This window comes from Ischnura elegans, chromosome 2 (genome assembly GCF_921293095.1).
Source record: "Ischnura elegans chromosome 2, ioIscEleg1.1, whole genome shotgun sequence".
NCBI lineage: Eukaryota > Metazoa > Arthropoda > Insecta > Odonata > Coenagrionidae > Ischnura > Ischnura elegans.
This window is the reverse complement of record NC_060247.1, coordinates 13,558,717-13,585,061: the sequence shown is the minus strand read 5'-3', so window position 1 is coordinate 13,585,061 and position 26,345 is coordinate 13,558,717. Positions and strand designations below refer to the sequence as shown.

At 38.4% G+C, this 26,345-nt stretch overlaps 1 protein-coding gene across 1 annotated transcript; it reads left to right on the top strand.

Annotated features, from left to right (window-relative positions):
- Window positions 1-896: 896 nt before the first annotated feature.
- Window positions 897-24,520, top strand: LOC124153416. The gene is made up of 8 exons (XM_046526552.1): window positions 897-1,535; window positions 1,664-1,752; window positions 3,610-3,703; window positions 3,876-4,010; window positions 8,627-8,730; window positions 15,368-15,539; window positions 19,053-19,659; window positions 23,374-24,520. The coding sequence occupies exons 1-8, from the start codon at window positions 1,358-1,360 to the stop codon at window positions 24,104-24,106; spliced, it is 2,112 nt and encodes a 703-aa protein (XP_046382508.1). The 5' UTR covers window positions 897-1,357; the 3' UTR covers window positions 24,107-24,520.
- The last annotated feature ends 1,825 nt before the right edge of the window (window positions 24,521-26,345 follow it).

Genomic DNA, 26,345 nt, shown 5'->3' with positions numbered 1-26,345 from the left:
AACGTCATTTTTATGATAAAATGATTAAAAACGTCTAACGTTTGGGAGCCTGGGGTTATGTTCTCCATCTTTCAACTTTAAGAACACTTCCAGAGGACCCTCCACAGTGCTCCTTAAAAAATAAATTTGCAGCTCAGTCCTCCATCTCCTATCTTTCACACCTGACTTAAAACGAAATTTAAAGTGAGATAAATATTGAAACATGATTCCGATAATCCCCTTTGTGATACAGTTGAAATTCGTTTGACCCTCTCTTTCAAGGCAAGTTATATAGAAGTTTTGAAATATTAAAAAAAATATATATCAAGACAATCAATTTCAAAGGAGTATGAGACAGATTTCAAGCCAGAATCTACTGTACATTATTAAATATCGAGAGCGGGAGGGCAATAACGCGAGGCAGTTTTCCCTGGCCAACATTTTCATGGGATCCCTCAACCTTTCTCAGAGTTAAGGATCGTGGTTAAGGCTTTACGTTGACCAGTAAGTATATAACCTTAAGTAAATTTCATGTTTCTCCTGCAAGATAACCCTCACAGTATTTACCATTTATTCAAATATATTTTGAGAAAATCTTCGCTTAAATCGCTTCAAAACTATGAATATTCATTAAAGGATTTACACACCTACCGTTTGAATGCTTTACTCAGTCACTAGTGGGGTAGTAGCCCCCTGGGGCCCCTACCCACTTCTAATATAACAAACACTTAAGATACTGTAGACGTCATCTTCCTTGCTTGCCCAAATATTCTACAAGTCTACAACTACAATTATACTAAAAATTAAATTCTAATGAATCATCAGATAAGCGTTCCCCAGGGAAAATTATAATGAACCACTGAGATAACAAATTTCGAAAATATACGCCACGAAAACAAATTACTATCGTCATCCGACTTTTTCGAATAGAAAAGGTCAGCTGATATCGCGACAATATTTCCTGATTTTTTGAACAAATATATGAATCGAGGGGATTTCTTATTATTGCAAGTTTTCTCATCGGTAATTTATTGTTGAAGTTTTCAAATGTCAGTCCCTATTCCCTCGGATTAGTGTCTTGTGTTTTCGTGTATATTGTATTCTCCATCTTGTTTTGTATTCCCATGAACCAGCGCTTTGTTAGCGTTAAATAGAATGTGAAATACAGTTTTTGGTAAGTCAAGGGTTCTTTACCGAATGCTAAAGTTTATGTGTGTTGCTTAGTATTGCTGGAAACGTGAGTATAGGGAGGTGTCAGGAAGACTGATAATTGCTCTGAAGACAGGTAGCTGCAGGAAATCAGCTTGAAATGTAATGTACCCATTTCGAAAAAAGATCTGTGGATAATCTGATAATTGATTTCAACTTCGTTTCCATAATGGGAGGATCAGTTAGTTCAGGCGTTGATAATGACGATTTAGTGGATCGTCTTGCGAATGCAGGTTATATACGTAGTAGAGAAGTTGAGAGAATTTTTCGTGCCGTTGACCGTGGTCATTACTACACGGAGACTCCACCGGTTGTTGCGGAGGATCGAGATGGAGGGACTCATGAAGGTAAATGCATTACGATCTTATTTTCGCGTTGATATTCAGGTGACAGATCACTACCAGTTATGGATGCTTTCAACATAGTTAGATTTATTTTACAAATGGTAACCTTATGAATGCGTTTCGTCTTCTAGCGGATGCTGAACGGAGAAAAGCTGCCTACCGAGACATAGCTTGGAAATTTGGCCTGCTACACTTGTCAGCCCCATGTGTGTACTGTGAGGTGATGATCCGTTCCTTAATAGTGCTTATAGTATAATTGTTAAGTATTCGTTGTTGCTTATTGCGTTACTGATTCAAATCACTATTCATGTCTCAGAATTATTATAGTATATCATTTTAGTGATGTATTGTTTGAATTGCACAATGACGTCAGTCTTGAAGCATCTATGGTTTGTCCCAGTTTTCATCCAAATCCATAATTGAGAATTTTTATTTGACTAATGCTGCTCATCATTTTCACTGAATGGTTCTGACGATCTCAGTGGCCAGCACAACCAATACCTATGATTTTCACCCTATAAGTGAGTTTTCTGCAACCAACACTTAAGCCCATTACAGTATTTTCATTGATATTTCATCATTCATGTAAATTTTAGTCTCTGTAGTTATGTTAGACCTGTTAATTGCAATGCTTAGTTACTCATAAGTGCCATTGAAATTGCTTACTTGTCCTCCTCTATACCAAGTGTGTTTTAGTCTGTGTTAATCATTCTATGTCGAACCTTTTTCTGTTTAACATAAATAATTGAATATGAAACTATGTGGATTAATCTGCTGTTTTTGGTAATCCCATTATGTCAGGGCTTATTTTTTGCTCCTAGTTGATGTGGATATTCATGCAAATAAACTTTCTATTTGATATTCATAATTTTTTAAATACTTTTCCGCAAAGTTTAGTGGAAAGTACAAATATTATTATGGATATTACTAACTTCCAGAGTGAAGCCTGATATTGTGAAACATGTTTTTATTCTCTCCAAAATGTCAGGTAGTGGCGTAGACAGGAATTTTGTTCGGGTTTGGCGGGGGGATTTTCGAAAAATTGTGTACTAAGTAGAGGGTTTTCAACTAATTTTAACACTTTTCATAATAAAAAATGGAAAGGGATCTCTAATATTTATATTGCATTCATCGAGTTATCAGGCCATAAATTAAAATTCATAAATGTTAGATTGTGAGACCTTATTTCATTTCAGTTTGTTTCATGAACGCGTCAGATAAGTTTTTCTATATAATCATGTTTCTATATAAGTGGTGCCTACGTCTCACTTTCATAACAGGTGCTGTTGTGTATTGGATAGCATACAAAAATGCTGATTTGTGGGTCTCACATTCAATTCTCTTGACTGATGATTTTTTTCTTTCCGCCACGAGGAAAAAGTACCGGTATTATGCATTGCATCTTCACCAGCCAGTTGCTTGCAGTTGTTGAATTTTTTCTAATTACGGGAAAATCTGCATTGTTCAGCTCTGATGAAGACTCACTGAATTTTACCGATAGGCTTTAAAGTCATGTCAGGATGTCAGGCTGAGCAGCATAGCATGTGTTGTACGTTATTCTGCCACCCCCTGGCACCGAAGATAGGGGGAATAGATTGGGATATTTAACTTTTTAGGCCTAATGAATATGTACTAATTTTTGTGTTATGTCATGGCATTTTTTTTGCAGAATCAAAATGACTTTAACTTAAATTTGAAAATCTTCTTTGATCGCTTTATAGCGAGTTAGCCTACTGCCATGATCAGTCAATACTGCTGCGGGAAGGTTAATTGTGAGAGGTGAGGGTAGGGCTTATTTCAGACTAGTTATGATAACAATGTCCGTGTACGAATTTTTATTGCTTGTAATTATTACCTTTGCTAACTTGTCACATTTAATCATAGTAATGAAAATTTCGTAGGTATATAATGTTTCATTAAAAATTAACTTCTTTTTTGGTATTTTATGCATATTTTGTATCTCTTCCATTGATGTTTCCCATCACGTACTGGAGGAAGCATCTTGAAGAAGTGAATTGATTCAACATATATTCCCTGTGCTTTTTTTGGATTATCTGTGTCGTCTTGGATTTTTCAGGTGGTTGAATATTTGAAGCTTTGTCCGGGGCAGTCTTTTTTAAACCTTGGTTCTGGTACAGGATATTTGAGCACTATAGTCGGACTTATTTTAGGTGAGGTGCAATGAATTTTAAGTATATTTGTTTTCTTTACTTGCCTTTTTTATGGAATTAAGGTAGAATTAAATTGATTTGTTATAAAAGGGTAGCAAATTCAGAAATCCACGATTATATGTCGTTTTGGTAATTGAATTTTATAGAAATAATGTTTAAATTCTATTTTCAGGGCCCCATGGCATTAATCATGGGGTTGAGATACATGAAGAGGTTGTCCGATATGCCAATTGGAAACTTAGTGAATTTAAACAAAATTCAGATGCCCTTTATGAGTTTGAGCTGTGTGAGCCAAAATTTACTATTGGTGAGTAAATTATGTGTTAAGTGAAGTATTGCCAGTCCTTATTTTGACCTTGAATAATTATTTTCGTAATATCAATGTCATTCATACCTTGATTTTACAAGGCATTTGAATTAGTCCTTTGAGCCCACAAAATGATGAAAATTTGCCTTTTTGAGAACTCTGAAAATAAAAAAAGAGACATTTCGTACATATATGAGAATATGTAGAAGACAAAGAGTAAAGTTTGAAAAAAGGACCGTGAAGAAAGGTACAGAAAATTTTCTTATAGGAGAGAAAAATCATAGAATTTCAAGTGAAAATTAGGAACAGGTTTGCCGTCTTAAGAACAGAAGACACGGATGGAGTTAGTGAGGAAACTGAAATTGAGACACTTTGGCAAATCTTTAAAGCATCTGTTAACGGAACTGCTAGAGAGGCATTTCCAAAGAAACCTTGTTTTAATGATAGGTGTAAAATTGATTGTTTGAAGCGTAACTTGGTGAAAGTGATTCATTATTAAAATTAAAAAGAAGGACTTCGTGCTTTCACATTAATATTTATTCACAAATTTACGACCATGGTTTAAAAGTTAGACGTCATCATCGATAGGTGTAGTGGTCAATAGGAAAGAAGCTAAAGTTATATTCCTTAAATGCCAATGCAATGAAGCAAAATAAATGTACAATCAAATAAACTGGTAAGTAAAAACACCTTAACACATTCAGTGCGGAGCATGTCAATTGACGTGGTCCCGTCCAACCTGAGATACAGAGCGCATTAATTGACATACTCTGCCGGGAGTCCTTTCTTCGCCTCCGTACGTAACTAATATCCACCCCAGAGTTTTTCAATCGTGTATATGGCCTTCAGCAAGGTTCCCTCTTTCGACCCATGCACGCCGTTTGTCGGACGATTCTTATTTTATCGGCCGATTCCGACGACTTTCATGAATATCGGGCCCGCTTTGAATGCGTTAAAAAATGAAAAGAGAAAATTTATCAAAAGAGAAACTGACTAAAGCAGAACAATTTTCAGTATGGAATAACTCTAAGGATTTCCCAAAGACATTAAGATTGTTTGTCTCAAATTGCTAGTAGTCAAAGGTTAGAAAGGTAACATTGTAGGAGATGTGGAAATTGTTTTAAAAACATGGAAATATTATTTTAAAGAGCTGCTGAACTCTGAGAATGTAAAAATGAAAATGAACAAGAAGATGCTGAAAGCAGGAAGAATCAGGAAGCTTTTGAGCGGGCATGGAAGAAAAGTTATCTTGAAGTGCTCCGTATCATTGGATTGGCTGTTTTCTTCAGATTTGACTCTTGTCTGATGAAAACAACGATGGAAGAACCGTTATAAGGAATGATGATGACTGTCACCATGAGGAAAAATTCCCCTAGACATAGAACCGTACCACTGGCCTTTGGCTTTCCAGGCCTTGGTGCAAGCCACTATGGTATCCATGTTCCTGATTTCCCATGACAATTGTACCGAGGCTCTTGGTACCCTTGTCTGCCCAGTGGCTTGAAAGCCAAAGGTTCTATTCTAGGTTGAGGGGAATTTTTTCACATGGCATTTGTGATTGTTGTTAGAGATTTGAAGAAAAAGGCATTTTTATTGTGTAATTAGTTTCAATTGTTTAATATAGAAGGGAGTAAATAGGTAACCTGTGATTAATAGGGTAATCCTAGGGTTCTCATGAACTGAAGATCTTAGAGGAAGGAATCTTTGGATGTGAAAATGGTTGACATTGTGTTGCGTTTTCAGTGCTAGCCTTATACTTGGTATAATTAAAGTGTATCTTTTTCTGTGATAAACTTGTTTTTATGTGCATTATAGTTATAGCTACCTTGTTAGTATCATAAGTAGGAGCATAATAATAATATATTTATTTGCCCAGCGATTGAGTTACAAGGTTTGTACACAATATAAGGCACGTCAGGAATAATAATAGCAGAAACTATTTACAAAGAAGACAGCATTCCAACAAAGCAAAAATTAGCATTGATCAAAAATACACATAAAAAGGGATCAGCTAAACCCTCATTGCCATTATAATTCAGCTAATTAAACAAAAGAATCTTTTAACTGTCTTTAAGAGTTACAAGATATTTTCACAGTATAAGGCATGTCAAGGATAATGATATTAGAAACTATTCACAAAGTGAGCAGCATTCCCAACAAAACAATAATTAACATTAATCATAAGTAAACATTACAAGGGATCAGCTAAAAACTCATTGACATTATAATACAGCTTAATAAGCAGAAGATCTTTCACTTGTCTTTTAAAAGATTTGTCATTCAGCGATTTAAAAGATAATGGTAGATGATTGTGTTGTTGAATTCCCATCCTTCTCAATCCATGTAAACATTTTGTGGTCCTGGCATAATCTACATGCAAGTCATTATGACTTCTTGTGAAATGATAGTGAAAGTCTCGATTTTTAGGAAAAGATGACAGGTTTTTATGGATGTAGATAACAGCAGATAGAATATAGATACAGGGAATAGGGAGAATATTTAGTTTTCTAAAAATAGGTCAGCATGGGGCATTGTAGGGCTAAGCCATTAGACGAACAGCTCTTTTTTGTATTTTAAAAATATTCGTTGCATGATGGGAAGAGCCCCAGAAAAGGGTACTGAACAGTACATTGGAATAGAATTCCCCATAGTACAAAGTAATGAGTACATTAGGTGAAACAGTATCTCTTATGAACCTAATTAAGTAGCATGTAGAACTTAATTTACTCAACAAGTGATTAACATGTGTCTCCCAACTCATGCCTGAATCAAGGTGAGTACCAAGAAACTTTACATTGCTAACTTGGGGTATGACTGAGCCATTAACATCAATTGAAACGTTATTGCAGGGATTCCTTTTGTATCCAAACTGAACAACCTGAGACTGTACTGTAATAGTTATTGGTTACAAGTAAATTGTAACCAATCTGATTTTCTTCCAGTGAAACATGGAGTTCCTCAGGGGTCCGTCCTTGGTCCTCTCTTGTTCCTTATTCTAATCAATGACCTACCTTACAATCTTTCTATGGACTGCATGATATATGCAGATGACACCACTCTGGTGCAGAAATGCAATACTCCTAGCCAAGTCAGACTTCTTACAAAAAAGGCAATAGAAGAATCTCAACTCTGGTTTACAGCCAATAACCTCTTTCTGAACAATGGTAAGACACAACATCTTACATGCTGTCTTAAAAGTACTGAGCTAAACAATGATCCTGTCAGGCTTCTAGGCTTCAATATTGACGCTAAATTGACATGGAATTCACATGTTTTCCTAGTCAGCAAAAAACTCTCTAGGGTTTTGTACTTATTGAGGAAACTTAAAACCTGTATCAATGTAAAGTACATGAGATTAGCCTATTTTGCTTTTTTTCATAGTATTCTTGCCTATGGTGTTCGACTCTGGGGACATGCAAAAGAAACCAAAGAAATTCTAAAACTGCAAAAAAAAGCAGTGAGGATTCTGAGTGGTGCTGGGCCCCGTGACCACTGCAGGCCAATTTTTAAAAACTTTCATATCCTCACCATCTACAGCCTCTTTGTGTTTCGCAGCATTATGCACATTAAAGATAACTTAGATACCTACCCCATTCGATCCACCATCCACTCTCATGACACTAGGGCTAAAAATAGCCTAAATACTAATTACTGTAGGCTGTTTAAGACCAACAACCAGTCTGATAATTTGGGAGTAAAATTATTTAATAAATTACCCAGCAAAGCCAGATCAGTGAGCATCACTAGACTGAAAAATGTGCTGGAAAAGTGGCTGTGCAATTATCCACTGTACTCTATTCATGAGTATTTTGAGCTGGACTTTTCTTCTCTTTTATTTTAAATGTAAATTTAAATGTAATATTTGTAATGTATGTGTTTCTAATGTTTTAATGTTTTAATCTAATGTTTTAATCCAATGTACATGTTTTGTATGTTTCGTTGTATTGTATGTTTTCATAAATGTGTTGTATACAGCATCCGCGAGGGCCAATCCTCGCCGTGGATGAATAAAGATAAAGATATCTTGTTGAGGTGGCTCCACCCCCTAAACACACCTGTGGATGGCTGTGCTGTCCAACGTGTGGAAATGGCTTCGCTGTTCAGTGTCAGAGTTTTAAAATTATGAATATTTTCCTCCTGGGTACTCTTTTTCTCCACACGATTTATGTAGAGTGGGATAAATGAAATTATATTTAATGAATAATTGCTCAGTCTTAACGCCTCATTACACGATACATCAACAGTACATGTTAAAGCTGAAAAGTTTCTTGGGTTTTCCACCAGTTGATGTTTTCCATATCTCCCACACAGGGAGTCAAGGAAACCATCAACCTGTGGAAAACTCAAGAAACTTTTCTGGAGCTGATACACCAGGAAAACCTAAGGTCATACAGTACACGTTGATGTTTGTTTGCATGAATGATTTTTGTGGACCGGCACGAAACATGCACAAATGCATGTACCAAATTAGAACAGGTTCTATTTTCTGTTCATGCATTCACACAAGTTGGGTGGTTACATGGTACATTTCGCGTTCAGAAAATTTAGAAATTAACTCGTATGGGTTAATGTACCGTGTATACCGGCCTTTATCCTTCTCATTAATAACTTTCCAGGTAATTGCCTTTGCCTTGATTCTGGAGTCATGCAGTATGACCGAGTATATTGTGGTGCTGCTTGTCCTGAGGCTTACGAAAATTACATGAAAAATCTTCTTAAGGTAATTCAAAAGTTCTACAACAAGAATAATCTATATTATTACTGTAAACTTTTTGGGAAACAAAGAAAAACTGTTAGAGTTAAATTTTTTCACAATTTTGTGTGCATGATACTATTTTAAAATGTTACTTTTTGAGATGGATCTAGGATTTTTTCAAATCTGGAGATCCCTGATTAAAGCTGTCAGATCATTGGATGTCTCTAGGTACCAGTGCATTTTTTACTGCAAGCCAAAAAATGAAGCCATATAAGTTATGAAGTGTCTTTCATGTTAATGAAATTAAAGCAATGCTATTTTCATTTCCAGTGCAGGGTGAAATTGTAAGTATTATTAAATAATGAATATGTTAGCTTCTCTTAGGTACATATAGGAAGGTATTTTGAATGCTATTAAAAATTACCATCTGGCAGGAATCGGTCAAAAACAATAAAAATATTTGGAGCAAGTCATCGATTTAAAGGGATCTCCATTGAGAATGACAGGAAATAGATACATGCGATGCTCAACCTGCCTGATAGCCCAAAAAAGTCTTTAGGGCCTTTTGTACAATATCTATGGGTTGATTCGATGATTTTACTGATGATTATGCTTAAGAAAAGAGAATAGCATCTATTTTTGCTAACCTTCAATGCACGAAAGCGGTGTGTGAAGAAATGCATAGCTATTTTTAAGATGCCAGGGCTCATGATTTCATTTATATGTAGTAGGCACACCATCTCCTGTATATTTACCCTGGAAAGGCTAAATTGACAGCAGTCTCAGGCGTATAGAGCTGAAAAGTTCCTGACTTCACAACAGTTATATTGATTCTTCATTTCGACTGTGCCCAAGAAGCAAGTTTCTCTTTGCTACACCGCATTGCATCGGCCAACTTCAAAAGCTCCAAATTTGAAATTACTGGCATGCTTCAATTTTTTGAATGTTCATACCTCTGAAATTTTGTAAGTCTAATGATTGTTAGTATGTATAGGACTTATTGTATAGGCATCTTTACCTCACTTTCATCATCTTTGAATTCATTCTTGCTCTCGCCGTCTGATGGTACTACTGTTCTTCCCCAGCTTTGAGCTGCAGCCACTATTTCCTCATCATTCATTTATACAAGCACTGGAATTTCTTCATCTTCATGCTCTTAGGCTGCGAGAGTATTAACTATCAGTTCATCATCAAAAACAGTTTAAGCTTCCCTTGCATATTCTTCCATTAAACCCTAAAAATTATCTTTTACTACCATTTTGTTGCCCACGAGCAATATATGCTTTGACCAGCAATTTCAAATTTTGTGAAATGTTCTCGGGATCGCCACCGGGACAGAAACTGCATAACTGCCGACGTTTTGATGCCCTACTCGGCCATCCTCCTCAGGGCTGTGAGTGTTGAGTGAGATTTTTCCTTATACAAATACAGTCGCTCTTGTGGTCAGGTGACTGCTGATTGGATGTCATCAGGGGCACGCTCTGTTTGGCTGGCGCGTTGGTGATGATTTTGCCTAGCCATTTTGATGGCTTTGAGCACAGGTTTCCAAGTGCTGCTTCTTGAGTTAGTCATTGATAAAGACCTTTTTAGGGCTTCAGAAATTTGTCTATGTTCATATCCATTCTGCAGGGAGGTTTTTCTTTGGCGCCTCAGTTCTGGTGCGAGGCTATCTTTGTCTGAGATGGATACGGCTCGGTGAATGAGACTTTTCATGACCGCCATTCGCTGCGAAGGGTGGTGGTGACTCTGTCTATGTGACCGATACGGCTGAATCAAGCATGCCTACTCAACCCAACAGCGAGTCCACTGATAATTTTTAGTAGAGTAGGTGATCATTTAATGGTGTACAATTGATATTTCACTGCAATTTTGAGAAATTCGCAGTCAAGATTGTTTAAATCCCGAACTCTCACCTATCTTTTGCAGAGCCCACTCCATACATCCACCCAACTCCCTAGCATTATAATTAGCCAGCGGGATGAGTTCGAGGTATAAGTATTGTTCGCCACATTCCCCTCGCTTTCTTCCACTCCTTGCTTTCTCCCCTCAACCCAGAAACGCTTTGCTGAGTCGCACTGTGCAAGCGGTCTCCGAAGTGCGCTGTGAGGGGTGAACCAACTCACCAAAAAGAGTCATTTATTCCATCACTACTGTGCTGAACTCCCTTGTTGCAAATTTAGGGGCTAGTGACCCTGTTGAAATTGAAGCATATTATAGTCGATGCATCTAAATACCGTATAAGCTTGTGTAAGAGGCGCACCCCTATTTTGAGGATCGAAGCTGTAAAGAAAAAATTTTGCGGCATTTTTTTAAATCCTATCATGCGGTGTTGCAGATGTATGCCTGGAATTTCGACAGTAATCGAAATTTCCTCTTTCAGTACTATTTGAAAGAGGAAATTTTGATAACTGCGGCGGTGATAGCGGCATAAGAGGGAGTAGAAAGAGTTCCGATCCTCTCTTCGCATACGCCATCGCTCTACGTTGCTTGTCCTACTCACGAACAATTTTGTTTAAAAGCTCTCGCAGAAGTATTGCAATAGAATTGCAGCCGTAGAAAATTTTAAGGCAAAACACGACAGGCACATAGCATGAACCTTCCCAAGAGATTGGACAACAATCGGGGAAATCTCAGCGCCGTAGGATAATAACCACGTCGTAGATTTAAGGCCCCTTGCACACACACCGATTTTGGACGGCGGGTAAAATATCGGCCGTCCACATTCCAATAGTGAACAATGGGAGAGCATTGGAGCTTGCACACATACCGACCACGCGCCGGCACCGGCAAAATGCCGGTTAGCAGCCGGCCATTGTCACTGTGGATCGCCGGCGCCGGCTAAAAAACATAGCAACTTATCGTTTGACCGGTAAAAATCTGGCGTGTGTGCAAGCATCGCTTCGCCGGTAAAATATCGGCCGATATTTTACCGGCTTTCCAAAATCGGTGTGCGTGCAAGGGGCCTAACGGAACTACACTCGGCCCTCCATCAGCCAATGCCTCTGCCGTTTTTTTCCTTTCCGAGACTCCACAGGAAAATAGGAAAATTTCAAGTTACAGGGGAACAATTGAAACGTGTTTCATCCCTACCCCATCTCACCAACTGACCTTTTTCCGTCTACCAGGTTCAATTTTCCGAGTTTCTGGAGGTCAACTGCTAGGTGAGTCACCTTCTGAGCTCGGAGATATCTCGATATCTTTCAGCAATCGTAAGACACGCACGAGGTTCTAAAAAGAATTTGACCGAACGCGATGTATATCTGACAGCATTTAAGTTTTTTGAGCTCTAATTGATTGACACAAAGATTTATTGCTAAAACAAGGCTACTAAAATTCAACATAGTCCAAACAGCACAATTTCGGAAGAAACAAGCGTAGCATAAGCGCATTCAAACAAGACGAGACGGACTGGAAACTTCAGGCAACGCAAACTGCGTATATCACATTGCTGTGCCTTCGCCCCTTCGCATTAAAGGCAACGACGTCACATGCAAGATCGGACGTGTTCTTCCCTTGCTCCTTCGCTCATAGCCTCGTAGCTTGAAATACGGAGGGGAGGGAGCGCGCTCCTTCCCCTCGACCTCGCCTTCAGCGCTCTTCACTTATAAGCATTTCCGATTTCTTCTATCCACCATTTAGTCCAACAATGAACACACTCGTTCGAATTTTTTAAACCGCAGGTTTAGACACCAATATAATTTTCAGTTGCAAAAATCCTCATATTAGCGTCTGAAGATGATTTTTGAAAAATCAGGTGCTCAACGTAATGGAAATTGCTCGGCAAGACAGATGTTGACTATTAACCAGGTATGTCCTTCAAAACAACGCGTTTCTATACGTTTGATAAGCGATTACACTATGCAGTATAAATGCCGCGGGATGCCCACTCGTGGCAGTAAATTTAGCGCGCGCTCCGGAGCGAATCACCCCGCGCGATCTTTTCAATGTTCACCTCTGGGGTACCGACGTGACGGCGCGATGCTTGCAAGAAATTCAAACAGGAGCATTTTAAAAATACGTCACTAAGGGATAAACTCCCCTGCCTGCCGTTTGATTTTGACCCAGGGTTTCAGATGACTGACTCACGCTGAAAACCAAGGCCACTCAGTTCCCCTTGGACTTGCGACCGGTGAAGGGGAGGGGAGGAGATAAGAAGTTTGTGTAAGAGGCGCACCCCCATTTTCGGGTGCAATGTCTGGGAAAAAAGGTGCGCCTCTTACACAAGCTTATACGGTACGTTGGTATATAATGTTTATAATGAGGCCTAAACCAGCTATTTCCACCAGTAAATCTTTACTGAAGGTACTTTCCGAAGAACCCTTGAATGTTATCTACAAGTGTGTCAAGTAATAAGTGTTTTTACCCAAACAAAACTAGATGAAAATGGAATAAATGGAGTGGTTCATGGTTAGAAAATGCACTTAAGCATGGAACATCCCAATAAACCAGGAAAAATGAGGCATTCATGCATAATTAAACCGATCATTATCCTCCTATATTACTAGTTTCTTTTATGTCGCGATTTTCCATTGACATATTGCAAAAATTTCTCATAACAAATTCCATGAGGGTCGTGGCATCAATTTCAGGTGTACTATCTGAATGAGCGTCAACGTTAACATCCATTTTTTTGATAACTAAAATATACAAGGTACAAAGCTTGTATTTCATTATTCTAATGTCCTATTATTAATATTCCAAGTAATAATTGTGACACAATATCAACAGGAAAACTTACCCTAGAATAACAGCACGTAAGCAAGTGACGATGAGCGGCTAAATACTTCCTCAAAACCATGCTTACTGCATGCGCTCAGTGTATTTCCCAACTCCCGACAGCATTTTAGGCACATATGACGCCACGCCTGGCCTCGGCGGAGCTCAGGTACCTTTGCTTAGTGGTCGGCTCAGAGATATTTTGCTCGATTTTTTTATTTCTTTTGATGATGAATGGAAAAACCTTAGGTATTTTTTGCTAGCTAATATATCTATTTTACCTGTTCAAAATAGTTTTTATAGCAATTAACGACCTATGTAAATTCCCAATTCCTTGATCCCAGCACTGAATAAGGGCATTGGTATTTCTTTGCGTTGCCTCAAATTTACCATCATTCAAGCAAAAACTTTATCTAAAAAGTCCTTGGAGTGACACAAGATTATCTTTGTGTAGGACTTCTGCAGTGTAGTGAAGATTAATTGGAGAGGTTTATGGGATATGCATCTTGTGTGTCCTACTTTGTTGACAACAGACTGAAAAGATCTCTTTACTACCCTACCTTTTCGTTATATCCTGGCGTTCTTTCCCCTTCCTATGTGGAAACTTGATACTTTTTGTGTTGGTGCATCTCTTATGGTTCTAAATCACTCTTTGGGTGTGATGAACTGAAGCTACTTTCTTCCCATTTATTCTAATTGCATTTGGCTAAGATGAATTACGACAATGTCATGTACTTTCCAAGGCCTGCTACTCGAAATATCTATTGAGGAGGTATTGAAGCATCCCTATCAACCATTCTCCATTTTGACCATAGTGCTCTCTTTCCTTTTGAATGCTCTTGGAACATGGCCATGTACATGATTGAGCGACCCTATTTGCAGTCCTTAGATCCCATGCTTCTTTGCGATTCTCCCACATTTTATGCAATTTCAGAGACTCTGTCATATGACTACTTTTCTGTTTGGAGTGGTGGAGATATTGACGGAAAGGTCTTTAGCATCTGAATACTGCATGCATGCAGACCTGGAGAAGTCCAAATTTTTCCTCGTTCCTGGAAATTTTCAAGTATCATATCATTGGTGCAAGTGAAATTCATTTAATGCATGGCAATGTGCAAAAGCACCAACTATGATTTCCTCTACCAATTTCAGCCTTCTTCCTTTCCACCTCCTTTCTGATAAGATCTTGCCTCAAGAGATCTGGAGATATGATCTGGAAAACTTTTTTTCCGCTGATGTGGTAGGCTACTAAAAATAATAAATGCTTGTTAAAAATTATAATTTTGTTTCCTAAAATGCACAATTAAACAAGAAATCATGATGCAATTTGTTTTTATTTTGTAAGTATCCTTTGTTGTATGGTTATTAGTATCTAAATACAAGTCTAAAAATTCATGAGCTTGCAGTTGCAAATCAGGCTTTACTCCTCCAAAGGTAGACTACTTACATGTGCTGGATATTGCAGCACATATTAATAGCTATTCGATAGAAGAATTCACAGTTACCATATTCCATTTTGGAGGATGAAAACCCCCCTCAGAGAAATTTTAAAATTTAATCCATTTTACTGAATTGGATAAATATTACTTGTAGAATAGTGTAAGTATTAATAAATATCCCTCAGAAAGTCTTAAAACTCACCATTTTGATGAACCATTTATTGTAATAATTTTCTGGGGAGGGCACCCGTACCTGCCGTATTCCATTCCCCCCCAGCCCTCCCAGTAGTAGTTGCACCTAAAACCCCCTCTAGCCTTAATTCCTAGATGCGCACCTGATTAGGAATGTGTGTCTTGTGAATTAACTTTGCTTGTTGTTCTCATACATTGTGTGTGGTAAGAATAAACATGTGTTTGAATCCCTCAAGCATGCTTGACTACTGTATAATGTACCAAGTTGAAAAGTGCTTGTTAATAACCATGTTCATTTGTGTTTAATTTTGTAGGTCGGAGGGATATTAGTCATGCCTCTGAATCATCAGCTGATACAGATAACCCGTCTCTCAGAGACCCGTTGGGAAACTGTGTCAGTGTTACCAGTTTCATTTGCACCTTTAATCCTGCCATCTCAAAACAATTCTCAAAGCTCCAAAGACTCAAATCAGACCATCAAATTGCGTAAGTAAAATTCTCAATGTAAAATTTTAGGTTTTCCTGGCGTATAGATTGATGAAAAATTTCTCGGGATTCCCACAGGGTGTGGTATTGGGTTAATTCTCCCAATGTTCCAATGGCTGAGTTTGCCTTCGTCTTCAGGGGTTTACTCTTAATGGTACTCTTTTACGGTACTTATTTATTTATTTATTCATTCACATCCCTGGTTGCTGTTATTGTTGTGTGCGGATGTAGCGATTAATTATGGCATTCCAGGCACTGCTCAGTTGGAAGCCTTTATCTATGTTTAAGCTCTTCTCCTCAAGGCTAATAGCAATTGCCTCCTTTACAATTCTATCCCAATAGTTATTAGTGCGGCACAAAACCTTCGTATTTTAATAAATAAATAAGTACCATAAAAAGTACCATTAGGAGTTAACCCCTGAAGATGATGGAGACTCAGTCATTGAAACGTTGGGAGAATTAACCCAATACCACACCCGGTGGGAATCCCGAGAATTTTTCATCAAAATTCTCAATGTTCTTGTTATTTTTGGTTGATGCTTAAGCATATATTGTATTGGCAACAGGAATCAAAGTAGCTGACATCTGGTGGCCAATTTCAGAAATGAGACATGGAGGATCGGCCGGTTTGTTTACTAATGCTACAGCCTAGCGGTGTGCGAAACAGATGTGTTTTCAGCAATTTTGTGAAGCGAATACTGATGTATATGGTAAATCTCAGTTGTGAATAATGGATGAAGTAATTTTCTCCACATCTGACGTTTTGGAGTTCAATAGAGACATCAAGAGGTCCCTCGTTGAGGGCTATGAGGTGGAATGCTGTAACCTGTCATGGTTGAAGCATTGTTGGAGTATTTGGTTCTTGCAATGGGCTTTAGCATACAAACAAGCGTTATTAATGGCATGTCACACGAGATACAAGCTTTTCAGAAGAAAATTGGCGCTTCTTTTTCCATTTTCGTGTGTATTGTTTGACGATTTTATCAACCATCTATTACAAGAGATATATCATTATTAAAATCATCAAACAATATCATAGGCATCTACTCACATAAGCCATCCGTCCTCAATAATCTATTCTTCTTAAGGGAATTCGATGTCGGTGTGGTCGTGAGTGGAATTCCCCTTGCATTGGCGTTTTGACTGCTATGTGGAGTCACTCGACTCTCACCGGCTAGCGAAGATCGATGGGAAAGTGGCGAGACGGGTCGCGCGAGGGTCTCCGTGCCTCGGCCTTGGAATTTTGGCCATTTGGGCAAAGCGACTCGAGAAATCCTTTAACCCAACGAAGCACGCAGGCCTTAGAAACGTCGGGGTTTCGCACCGCATTGTATTCGGAAGAGCAGGGCCTAGTTATTGAATGAGAAAGAGACAGATGCTTTAAGGGCCGACCCGGTTTTGACGGGCCCCCGGGCGGAAGATGTCCCGGCGATCGTGGGGGGGAAATGCCCTGGGAAAAGTTTGTGCGACTTTGGGAGAAATTACTTGTCTCAAGCAGACTTAGTCCCGGCAATTGGTGGGTAGTCGGCCGGGAATATTCATATTATTCTCAGTTGTCGCGATTCGAATCATTTCCCCAACCTTAACTTTCCTGGCTTATTGGATATCTGAAAATTCATTGATAGTTATTGCAAGATTGTTCAACCTTCTTTCCGTCTGCATCTCATCCTCTGACACCTCCATACTTAGGCGAACAATTTTTAAGTAGGCATTAAATGATACAATGAAGGTGTCATGCCTTCATATGTTTTTCTATGACCCATTCTTGTTTTTTTCTTAAATAAAACTAGCATGCTAGCTCACTCTTGCCCATTCTCATGACGTGCTCCCACTTCTTTCCCAAATTAGGGGTGTTGCGGAATCTATGTAGAGAGATAGCTTTTGTCTCACACTGGTCGGTGCAATCATAAACACCGCACATTTTGTTGCTCATGAACTTCTCCTTCTAAGTTTTTCATCATAATGCCATTGATATTCGGCTAAACAGTATAGTGCTGGCCGGCTAACGTTTCACACGAACAAGCGTACTAATGCATCCGATCCTCCATATTCGGCCATGACACCTAATTTAGTGCTGCCACCTAGATTCCCTTCCAGATGCAATTGTCAATAAGAACAATGACGCTTTCAATAAGAACATAAAACTCGGGTATTTGCAGGTTATCGTTCCACACAAACAAACGTACTAAAGTGGGCGATCCTCCCTATTCGGCCATGACACCTAACTTAGTGCTGCCACCTGGATTTCCTTCCAGTTGCCAATAGGAATTGCTGCATGAAAGCATGTTTGATTGACTCTCAATTGAGAAAAATCTTTGTGAAGGCTTTGGAGTTGAAGAAACGAAAACTTTGCTTTTTCCACAGAGAGATTTATTTTGTCCAACATGATGGTGATTTCATAACATTTTCAAGATAAAAACAAAGTTTTCATATACAAGAATTGCCATGAGAAAAAATTCCCCTGGACCGGGAATCGAACCACGGACCTTTGGCTTTCCGGGCCAATGAGCCGACCACTACGCTATCCAGGTTCTTTAATTCCCATGGCAATTATACAGAGGCTGCTGGTACTAGGTGTTAGGCCCTCACGGTCCATCAAGGATGGCAACGCGAGGGAGAAAGGACTTCCCAGAAGCCACAACCGGTTGAGAGCCTCAAACCTGCGCTAAAGCCACGCAAAGCGGTATTTGTAATATTTCTAACCCTGCCGCGTGAACGGCGGTGAAATATACAAGAATTGCCATGAGAAAAAATTCCCCTGGTTCGATTCCCGGTCCAGGGGAATTTTTTCTCATGGCAATTCTTGTATATTTCACCGCCGTTCACGCGGCAGGGTTAGAAATATTACAAAGTTTTCATGTGTGGAAAAAGGAAAAATTTTATTCCTTCAACTCATACGATAAAGAATTTCCACCTAGTCATGCCTGCTACTATTACTTATATTTTTGAAGTTTACCAAAGTTATGAAACAGATGTTTAATTTTTTCAGAATCAACTTTGGGGATGAGAAATGATCCATCCTTAGTTGTACATATTATACCATTGCCAAGGGATGTGATTTATGTAACAATAAATGATGAATTTATGATTTGTTGAATCTTGGGCGTGTGAGTGTCTGGCCACACAGAGATGTGTCTTGGATTTAAATCCTTTATTTAAAAGTCAAAATTTGTACACATGAGCTGACTGGGAATTTCCGCTCATCGTTGAATTAATCCTGAGATACTGAGAAATTTACTAATCCTCACACTAAGCACTGAGTTTAGTGGCAGACTGAGGAAAAATGGCAATATGTACCTAATTCTCAAGATATCCCCATTGAATGTTTGAAAATATAGGTTTCCAGGATACCTCAAGGGATGTGGGTTTTTTGTGCATTTTACTCATTTCACTATTAATCTTTGGCCACGTAATACTATTGAGTTTTTTTATAATTATTCCTGATTCCATTTCTTAATTTGATTTGGTTAATGTTATCTTAATGAATATCATTGTGATCTGGTTTCTCTTCAGCCACTCTGGAGCCACTCGGTTTGCAGGACAGTTGTCGACACCTGATAAGAACACTGATTCGCAAGAAAATGGAACGTGAGCATCCAATCTTACGCAAGAGGAGTTACGTGAGGCGTATGAGGCAGAAGACGCAGAAAAACAGTGAGGAGTTGAAAAATGAGCGAAGGCATGGGGATCAGTCGAGAAGACCAGAGGATGGCAGAATCCACTCCTTAAAGGACAATAATGATGGCTACCTCCGCAGCCTAGGTCTGGTGGTCTTTCGAGAGTTGGAGGGCATGCGCAATATGGATCAGGTTCTGACTCTTATTCATGTAAACAGGCGATTACTTGGGAGGGAAACTCAAAGAAGTGCACAGGGGATATTGAGGAGGTCATTCCTGAGGACTGCTTTTCGAATGGAGGAGGAGAGGACGACATTTGGTGAGGGGGAAAACGTTTGGGTGAATGAACTCGATGACTTCAGGCTCTCGTCCTCCTCCTCTGCATCGTCATCACCATCAACCTCTTCCTCTTCCACGACATCGTCCTCTGACAGTGATGATGATGATGACGGCTTGGAGCTCTTCTTGGCTGATGGTGCAAATCAAAAGGATTCTCCATCAAGGTAAAAAGAAATCCCTTACATAGTTGTCTATATAATATTTTTAATTCTTTTTCAGAAATTTAAAGGAAAAATGTGTCTCAAAATATTATCATTGAATTCATTTGACTCGCTGTGGGTGTACATGTGCAATTTAGATTTATTAAAAATTCAGTAGTGCTACTTTGCAAAGTAATAGAAATGTCATGCTCCTTTTCTATTTTATTTCTAAGTGATAGTGTTGGTTGGAGAGATTTAGATTGATACTCTATAGAAATTTTCTTAATTATTTACCAGAAGTGTACTCTCTTAAATAGCATGTGGCGATTATTTCATATTTACATTTTTTTAAAGTCATGTATGTGATGAAACAGAAGACTAGAGGATATAAAAAATGATTTCATTGAACAAAGTTATGTTCACTTAAGGTTACTTAATGTCATCATCTCAGAATTTTTGTGTGTTCGCAGTACTTGTAAACGAACTTGCATGTACTCTCTTCATAAAATATTCCCACTAATTAATGAAAACAAGTGTTATGTTCTCATTGCTAGCTTTGAAGTGCTGCCCTTCTAGTCTATGATTTAAAAGAGGGAAAAGATGGAAGTCACTCTGTGGTGGGTGGGGCTTCTATATTATGTTATGAAAAATATACCTCTATAATCGCTCAAGGAGCTGTGACATTGTCGTTGAATTGTGGGAACAGCTATCATTATGGGTCAGAATAATTTTTATGTAATTTTTGCTGCTTTTATTTATTTTCTAACACTGCATAATTGAGTCAGTTCTAGTGCTGTGAAAGTACTGAGTAAAAATCACTCATCATTAACTTAAATTCACATTAATGGGCATGGGAAAAATTGCACAATTTAGCCATATACAATTCTAGTGATACATCATTAAATATCAGCAGTTGTCCTATAAGTAGAGGTCTGTGAAATTCGCGAGACGTGATATCGCAAAATCTGTAAATAAAAACAAAATTTCGCGTTTTTGCGATTTTAGGTGAATTAGCAAAAAAATCACATCTAATGAGTCACAATCTATTAAAGGCTAAGCCTTCATTGTTTAACGCTGCCGACGTTCATTTGCTCTATCTCATTACGATTCCAAGGTCAATTGGCCTGTATAGTCTCGTGCATAACGCATCCGCGTAATTTTGCTCTCTGTAGTGATTTCTCTGCCGGAATTTGCCGTTAAAGTTATCACAGCCTCTCTCTTCCATTCCCATGTATAAATCCTGAAATATTTAGAATGAGGCGCTTCCTTACCAGAAGAGTTAGATTTTATGAATTAAAAATGTGCTGAAAGAAATTTAACGCGGCCTCGGAAGAGCGGAAATACAAGCTCACGCTCCCGGCACGCGTCAATGCCGAGCAGTAGTTCCGGTAACTCACCGCAACGCATTAGACAGCATTATTGGATAATTTGTTGCAGGAAAACCTTGAGTGTGGGTACTAATGTAACAATTCTGTTGACTTAAACACGGCTGCTGGCTGGGAACGGGCCGCCGTTTGCGGCACGGCACACAGCGTGGCAAGCGAGTCGTCTCGTCTGAAAGCGGGCTGAATTTCACGGCATCGTGACGTGAAGGGTGGCCAGCGAAAAGTTGTTTCGTCAGAAAGCGGCTTCAATGTAACACTGCCTGTATTTTACGCTGTAGACGGCGCACCGCCGGGCCAGATTAAAATGGGCACCGTGGTGACCACGGCGGCCATCAATGGCGCCATTCCGTCAACTGCGCGATTCGATTCGTTTAAAGACATCTACAGACAAGTATGATTATGTGAAAGCACGAAGCACTAGCAGTTGGGGGAAGGGAAAAAAGGAGTAGAAAGGATAGGAGAGGGTTCTCTTTATTAGTTGACGGATCTTTGTATATTGGGCTCTGCACTGAGCTACAATGCAAAAAAAAATCATTTCGACATTGGGCAAATCTAATATCTAATTCTTCAAGTGAGAAATGTCTCATTCTAGATTTTACAGGATCGATAAATGGGAAATAATTTTTCAAGTTTCTTTGAATCCGATTATGTTTTGTTATGTGTGCTTCTTTCACTACCTTTCCTGACCAATTTGCAACAGCTGTAATCAAAATTAAGGGTTTTTCTTGTATCTAGCTGCTGTCCTACCTTCCCTCAACACCTGGGTGAGGGGTATCGAAAGGGAACCCATGGTATGAAACATTTTGGCCACTTTGTAAGTTATACAGTACTATGGTTGTACCATAGCTACCCAGCACTCAGTTTGAAAACACCATCGAGAGTGGTTGTTTTTTGCAGTTGGACTGTTTTTTTAACCGTGGCTCCAGCTTTAAATATCGAACGAAGGAAAGGAATTTTAAAATGCCAAAAGCTAGTGATACCGTTCATACCAGGGCAAGTCAATTCAGCTCAGAAGGATTTAATGTCAAAGACAGAGTATTACTGTTCAAAGTTTGCGATAAAAGATTAGAATTTGAAAGATGTGACACATTGTTAAAGCTCATCAGTAGCGATACACATAAAGGTTCGAAAGAAAGGGGACCCGCAAAACGACAGCTATCATTTGAACACAGTCACTCAGTCACAGAAAGCAAAGGAGGAGCTTGTCGTTGCTACTACTGAGGCATTTTTAATGGCTTTATTTAGTGTAGAGAAACTAGACAATCCAAAAATTCTGGAATGGCTCTCAAAGGATACACATATAAGGTGGGGATTTGCCGTTTGCCGATTGTATTCGCCAAGAATAAATACTTGAACCATTCATATACCTTGAGCCAATATAACTTGAACTATTTCCTTCATTTAATTTTATGAGAAATTTTTTACAATCGAAATTGTGTTAATGTTATGTAAAATAATAATATAAGTATGAGTATTCATGAAACGTGTATCACAAAATAATAAAACGCCTATGAACGTGGGCAAATTGTTGCATTATAATAACACCGCCACGATTTTCTATAACACCGAAATCATGTGGTTTTAAAACGAATTTTAGCAAAAAATAAAACCACTTTCACGGACCTCTACCTATAAGTAATCTCTCTCATTGGTATCTTGAGTACTTGACTGATTGTTTGGGTAATCAAATGATTACATGAGTACTCATTTGAGTAAATGAGTACCAAGTACGGAAATGATTGCATGGGTACACAAATGATTACTGAGTTATAACAATGAATACCCAAACAAATAACAGGGACCAGTTCTGTGGGGAATACAATTGAAATTCAACGTACAGACCCTTTGGTATTAGACCTTTTGGGTAATGTTAGGAAGGTTATCAGTGCAGTGGGGAGAAATGACCTTCACCTTCCATATTATGATAATGCTTGAAAGTAATTGGAAGCTTGCCAGTTTAACAGAAAAATAAATGGCTAGTCGATTTGATTTGGCTTCCATAGGCAGTTGATATGTTATTCTGATATTGTACATGACAAAGCCAGCAAGGAAGTTTTTTTACCTGACAAGTGACTGGAAAACTCCCATATTGAATCTGCACCTGCTTGATCTTCTATACTGTGTTACTTTGTAAATTTTCCTGCAGAACCTTTGGTAGCTATAATTCGCTTTAATTAAGAGCCTTAAGGCATGTAGAGTGGCCAGTTTTTTTACACTTGATAACCCAAACAATTGGTTGAGCACTCGGATACCAATGAGTGAACTTCTGAGACAACCATAATCTTTGCAATAAAATGGAAATTCTTCCTACATATTTCAAGTTATTTTTAACTAGGAGTTTTATTTATTTCAGGAACGCTACCAGGCATAGATCTTCAAGTGAAGCCAATACGAGCTCTCGTGATGAAGATGAAATATGCGAGAGCAAAGTGAAGAGGCTAAGGTTGCAAAATAATGAGCGAAGCTCTGGCAGATTAGACTCTGATGCCAGTGTACCTGGCAGTAGCAAATCTTCCCGCAAGAAGATACGTTTTAAGGTGCCCCCAAATATTAAGTTAGCTCGTAGAGTTAAGTCTGTTCAAGAGAAAGATGAGCAAATACCAAATCCATCCAATCCATCCAAGGTCTCATCCACAAATGCCGAAGGAGGTAATGCCTCCTCACTTGAAGAGCCGAATGTCGAGAAATGTGAGACTCAACCTGAGGCGAGTTGCAGTGAAAAGGAAGAAGCTATGAGTTGTGATTCCCATCCTTTAGATAATGCACATGATATTGTCAGTGATGATGAGTCTACTAAAGACACAAATTCCTCTGACTCTGAAGAAAATTTCTGTTTCAATTGTGAAAATAAACTTGGCGGCTGTGGAGAAGACAAGTGGAAGAAAGCTGAGGAAGTTTCCCTCCCATCAGATGATGTCTGTGATGAAAATGGTGATCTCGATAAAGAAGATGGTCTTGAGGACATTGATGATGATAAAGATCCCAAGGATGGTGTAACCTATCCTAAATTGATGTGCGCTCGAATTCAAAGTCTTCCACTCCCACCCTTGTTAAAGTTGTATTTGAACTACCAGAGACCACTTTAACCCAAATCCTTCCCTCCTCTTCCTTGAGGTTCCTTGAGAGAATATTTTGTGACCAGATTCATAGAACTACATATAATTTTCTAACTGGCTGGCCATCTAGTTGAGATGATTAATTTTGTCTGCTAATAATATGTGATAAGATTGAGTGATAGGAATTCAGGAAGATTGTTAAGATGTTTCAAGGCCAATTTCTTTTATGTTTTTGCCAATAATCAATTTTCTGTCCATCTGAACACATACTTGTATTACTTAATTTGCATTTTCGTTGAGCAGTGCATTAAAATGCTTAACTATGTACATGTGTTATTTCCAAGTTGTCATAGTACACACACTGCTTTGATGTTCATTTCCATGTAAACAATGTAATATATTTTTAGGCTATTGTACAATAATAAAGATAGCTCATTAAGTAGAGTTCTTGTCATCTATCTTGTTGTACTTATAATAATCAATCATCTAAGAAAATGGCGTTTGTTAAAAATTTATCGCAAATCTAGCATTTTTTGCTGCCACCATTGAATATGCCCAATTTTTAAGGATTAATATTCTTGTCGCTGTAAGTTTATCAATGCAGTCAAAAGAGATGGGTGTTGTCTGATAAATAATGCAAACATAATTTTGGTGATGTATATGTACATATTCACAAAAATTCAAAAAAATTGTTCCCATCTGATGTTCAGTATTTCATTCAAACCATATTTTGCTGAATTTATGAAATTCCATTTCATGGAACTACATTGGCTACTTATTTGATGCCTCCACTGTGCAAGCCCTTGACAATTGCCAACCGGATCAAACTCGCTCATCTACTGGCCCAAAAATACACATGTGCTCAGCTGGCGATAAATATCCAGTCAAAGTCAAAGTGATCCTTCAAGTATATAATATGTACATAGTTGAGGTTTAGTGAGTGGGGGGTCGAAGCAAGGGTGGTTGATTTAGGTGAGCTATGACTGGAGCAATTTCCTTGAGGGGTCAAGGTAGTGGGATGAGGGCATAGTTACCCGAGATCATTGGATGTCTCCTTGTCAGCCTATTTCTCAAACATTTGTCTCTTAACTCAAGAGGTTGGAGTGGGGACTCCAGGAAAACAGGTCATTTACCAATCTAGAAGGGCGGAAGTACAGCAGCCTGGAGACCATAACTGGAGTTAGTTAATTTCTTTTATTTACCTCAAACCTTTATTATACTTTTCATTTTGCTGCTTTTTCTTGTGGTGAGCTTTTGGTTTTTATTTTTATGGTTACCACTTGTAATCATTATCTACATTGTCATCATTCCATTAGATTCTTTAGGAAGTTCTTTAATTTCTTGTGATACCTACCTGATATCCATTTCTGTGAAATCCACATGGAATCTTTCTACATACTTGCCATTCCGCATTCCTTGGTTTCAGGGTCAAGTGTAATCATGAGTGTAGCATTTGGTTCTCTCAAGCTGATATCAGAGCCTTGATCTTGGTGCTAAACAATCATTATATCCACAATTAGTAAGTAATTAAGAACCTATTTGGGTTTCTAAGAATTTTGATGACTACATTCTGGAGTGCTAATCATATGTCAGAATATAAGGTCTACGTCACGGATATAGTAGGAGTGAGCGAATGCATTTTATTTTCATGGTCGTGCTGATTTTTTGCCTGCTGGCAAAAAATTTATGCGGGAAAGATGTTTTCTGATATCAAGAAATGTGAATATGTTTGTATGGCTTGAAGTTGATTTCAAACACTGAGTGAAATAAAAATAGGGAATTGTAGGAATGAATTGGAATTGAATGACTGGATGGCAATAGACCTCATCTCGAATTAAAGATTGGGGAGAGAAAAGGAGAAGGGCTATAGTGAAAGGTAAAGTTCTCTTCATAAAACAATCCTAACCGGTGCAATACCTTTGATAAACCTGGTATGTTCATCGTCACCACATCATTTAGTTAGAATTGAAAATGCTGTTCTTGCACCACTCATCCATCTTATTGACTCGGAACAGAAATTTCCTCCCGTGCTCTGATAAGAATGTGGGCTGTCCTATCAGACATTGCATGGCAATAAACAACAGTTCTGTCAGGACACTATAAGAACCACACTTTACTCATGCCTTATGAGTAGGGCTCTCACAAAGACAAAAATATTCTGATAGAGTATTAATTTCATGCAATATGCATGAAAAATGGATTACTGAATTTTAAAAAAATGTGTTATGATGGGGAAAGTTTACATTAGATCCTGATTCAAAATAAATGG

What these genes read in the sequence shown, in the direction of transcription:
- LOC124153416 (XM_046526552.1), top strand. Translation starts at nt 1,358, where the DNA reads ATGGGAGGATCAGTTAGTTCAGGCGTTGATAATGACGATTTAGTGGAT. An exon ending in CCCCATGTGTGTACTGTGAG is followed by an intron (nt 1,753 to 3,609) that starts GTGATGATCCGT and finishes TGGATTTTTCAG; the next exon opens with GTGGTTGAATATTTGAAGCT. An exon ending in AAATCAGACCATCAAATTGC is followed by an intron (nt 15,540 to 19,052) that starts GTAAGTAAAATT and finishes GTTTCTCTTCAG; the next exon opens with CCACTCTGGAGCCACTCGGT.